We start from the raw sequence: 2,498 nt of genomic DNA on the forward strand, positions 1-2,498 counted from the left end.
CCCCCCCCCAGCCCCGATCCCCAGACTCTACTGGGACTCCTCCTTACCTTAAAAGCCACGCCCATAAACCTGCCTCCTCCCTGACGTCTCGGGCTCACGCAGTGGACCCGGGCCATCCACGCCTTCTGGGTCCAGCCTCTTAGGCTGTGGCTACGCCCCTCAAGTCGGTCCTACCCCTCTAGTCCTTCAACTTTGACAGTGCCACCTTAAGATAGGTCCCTCCGGACCTCCAGCACGGTCCCTACACTAGCTGACCTCGTGGCCTGGGGCAAGCCTCTAAATTCCTCATCCATTTCCCTGCCCATGTGGAGTCCTGGTTCCGCGTTACGGGCATGACCCTGCCCCGATGCTTACCCTTCCTTTTTGGCGCTGCAGTTGCTGCTGGAGGATGTGGTGCGGCTTCTGGGGTCCTCGCGGCGCACGGAGGCGAGGCGCTCAGGTGACAAGTAGCGGCGGCCACTGCGACAAGAGGACAGAACTGACAGTAGTCTCCGAGGATCCCAGGCGTGTGCCGCGGGCTAGCAAGAACCTCCTGCACCCTCCGCCGTTGGAGCTGGCACACGGGAAGAGGAGTCCCTCTCTCTCCATACAAACGGCCTCCCCCCCTCGCAAGGTCTTGGAGGAAGACAGAGACCCCGGTTTTCCTCGCCTTACCTGCGCCCGGAGGTCGCCTCCTTCTTAGGGGAAGATGGAGAAGTGGCATAGCCGCCCACACGCCGCGGGGGTCCGGAGCCATTGAGGGGCGTCCTGGTGGGAAGGCCTTTCAAGAGCTGACACACTGGACGGATGGGGGCAGAAGACAGAAAAGAGTGTGAGGTCTAGGCTCCGGGTTCTCCCCATCTCACCCGGCCAGTCTAATGAGGATACCCGAGGCGGTGGTGCCTAGGCGTGGGGGGGCCCGGCCCTTGGGGGTGCTTCGCGCGCGCAGCGCCGCGCCCTGTTCCTCGCACGCCCGCAGGCGACGCAGCGCGTCCGCCAGCGCCGCCTTTAGGACCGCCAGCTCGTCTTCCTGCAGCTGCAGTCGCTGCTCCAGCGCCGACACGCGGTCGTCCACCTCCATGCCGCTCGTGCCCGACAAATTGTCATCTGGAAAGTGGAGGAGCGCCCGTTTCGGGGGGCTACCCAGGAGCTCCAGCACCCGAGGCATCCCTCCCCCCGCCCGGGTCTAAGTTGGGGACTAGCCACGCCTCCTTCCTCTCCAGCAATCTGGGACTGGGACGTTTTGGGGATGGGCCAAGAAAGAGGGCTCCGAATGGGGAAGGAAATCCAGGCCTCCGAATGGGTAAGGAAATCCCCCCCGCTCTTCAACCCTAGCTCACGCTCTTCTCCCTGCCGCAGCGCCCTGGCCGTGTGACCTTGGGGAAGTCCCTTCCTTTCTTGCCTTTTAAGATTTTACTAACCCAAGAGCCTGACTCTGGTTTTCAAATTCTACGACTAAGATGCTAAATATTTATGCGCGATATCAACATTTTAGGAAGGACTCCAACTTACTAGTGACACCAACGTTCCAGAGTTGATCTCAACACTGAAACGATAATTAATATTCTACCCCAGGTATTAACGTATCTCAGCTTTCAAGCCAAAAGATCACGCCTGGTTCCTCCCCTTCCCCTCTTCTTAAGGGGTTCGACCCTAGAGCCAGCTGCAAGGACAGAACTTCTGCGGCCCCTGGTGGCAGACTTGGGAGTTGCAGGCAGCACATAGCGGACTCAGAAGAGCCAAGGCACCGGGATGCGGCCAGAGATTGCACCCAAACTCTCTTCCCAGCCAGAGTCTTCTGCTCACCTTCGTTATTTTGCCTCTGTACCCCACGCCTCAGATTAGGCTCTCCCCCTCCTCTCCAGCTCATGGGGGCAGACAACATAACTCCCCAGATCCCTCCACCCAGCCCAATTTTCTGAAGTGGGAGGGGTGAAGGGCTGAGATGCTCCTCCACCCCCCCACCCCCACCCCCGCTCCCAGACCACTCATACCCAGACTCATTGCTGGCCACAACCGAGAAGGCCCTGGCTCCCAGCCGATGCAAGTAAAGGTGGAGGCATAAACAGAGATGGGGCATGGAGGTCGGCCCTGCCATCCCGCGTAGGCTGCCCCGCCTGCACGTTAGACTGCCCTCTGCAGTGCAGCGGCCGGTCTGTCCCCACCCTGCCCCCGCGGCCCAATCGCCTGCCGGGGCTCGCCCGCCCTGCCCCCCACCGAGCGCCTCCCAGGTCCAGTGCCTGGACCTGCAGAGGAAAGAGGGGGCCTGCAAGCACAGAGGCAAGAGCTGTCAGGGCTCGAAACTCTAACAGGGGGTCTCTGAGGGTCCTGCTGGCATCATGTTTTACAAATAAAAAGGAAGGCTGGAGAGAGTATGCAGAGATCTGCCAAAAGTCACACCGCAAGTAAACCAGGGGTGGGGGGCCTAATCACCTCCTTGTGCTAAAACTGCTACTATCTACACTCAGTATTTCAAAACAAAACCAAACCGTCCCTGTGAGCTTACATGTGCCAGGCTG

At 60.2% G+C, this 2,498-nt stretch overlaps 1 protein-coding gene across 1 annotated transcript in view; it reads right to left on the reverse strand.

The window, feature by feature from the left end:
* EML2 (EMAP like 2) overlaps window positions 1–2,060 on the reverse strand; it is a 37,898-nt gene extending 35,838 nt beyond the window's left edge. The window contains exons 1-4 of the mRNA XM_027766992.1: window positions 1,974–2,060; window positions 868–1,086; window positions 655–778; window positions 355–459 (exon numbers count right to left, since the gene is read on the reverse strand). Coding sequence (XP_027622793.1) covers window positions 355–459; window positions 655–778; window positions 868–1,086; window positions 1,974–1,983 — 458 coding nt within the window. The 5' untranslated portion in view covers window positions 1,984–2,060. The remainder of the gene's footprint in view (window positions 1–354; window positions 460–654; window positions 779–867; window positions 1,087–1,973) is intronic.
* Between the last annotated feature and the right edge of the window lie 438 nt (window positions 2,061–2,498).

Source organism: Tupaia chinensis, unplaced genomic scaffold, assembly GCF_000334495.1.
Source record: "Tupaia chinensis unplaced genomic scaffold, TupChi_1.0 Scaffold000067_1, whole genome shotgun sequence".
In the NCBI taxonomy this organism is placed as follows: domain Eukaryota; kingdom Metazoa; phylum Chordata; class Mammalia; order Scandentia; family Tupaiidae; genus Tupaia; species Tupaia belangeri.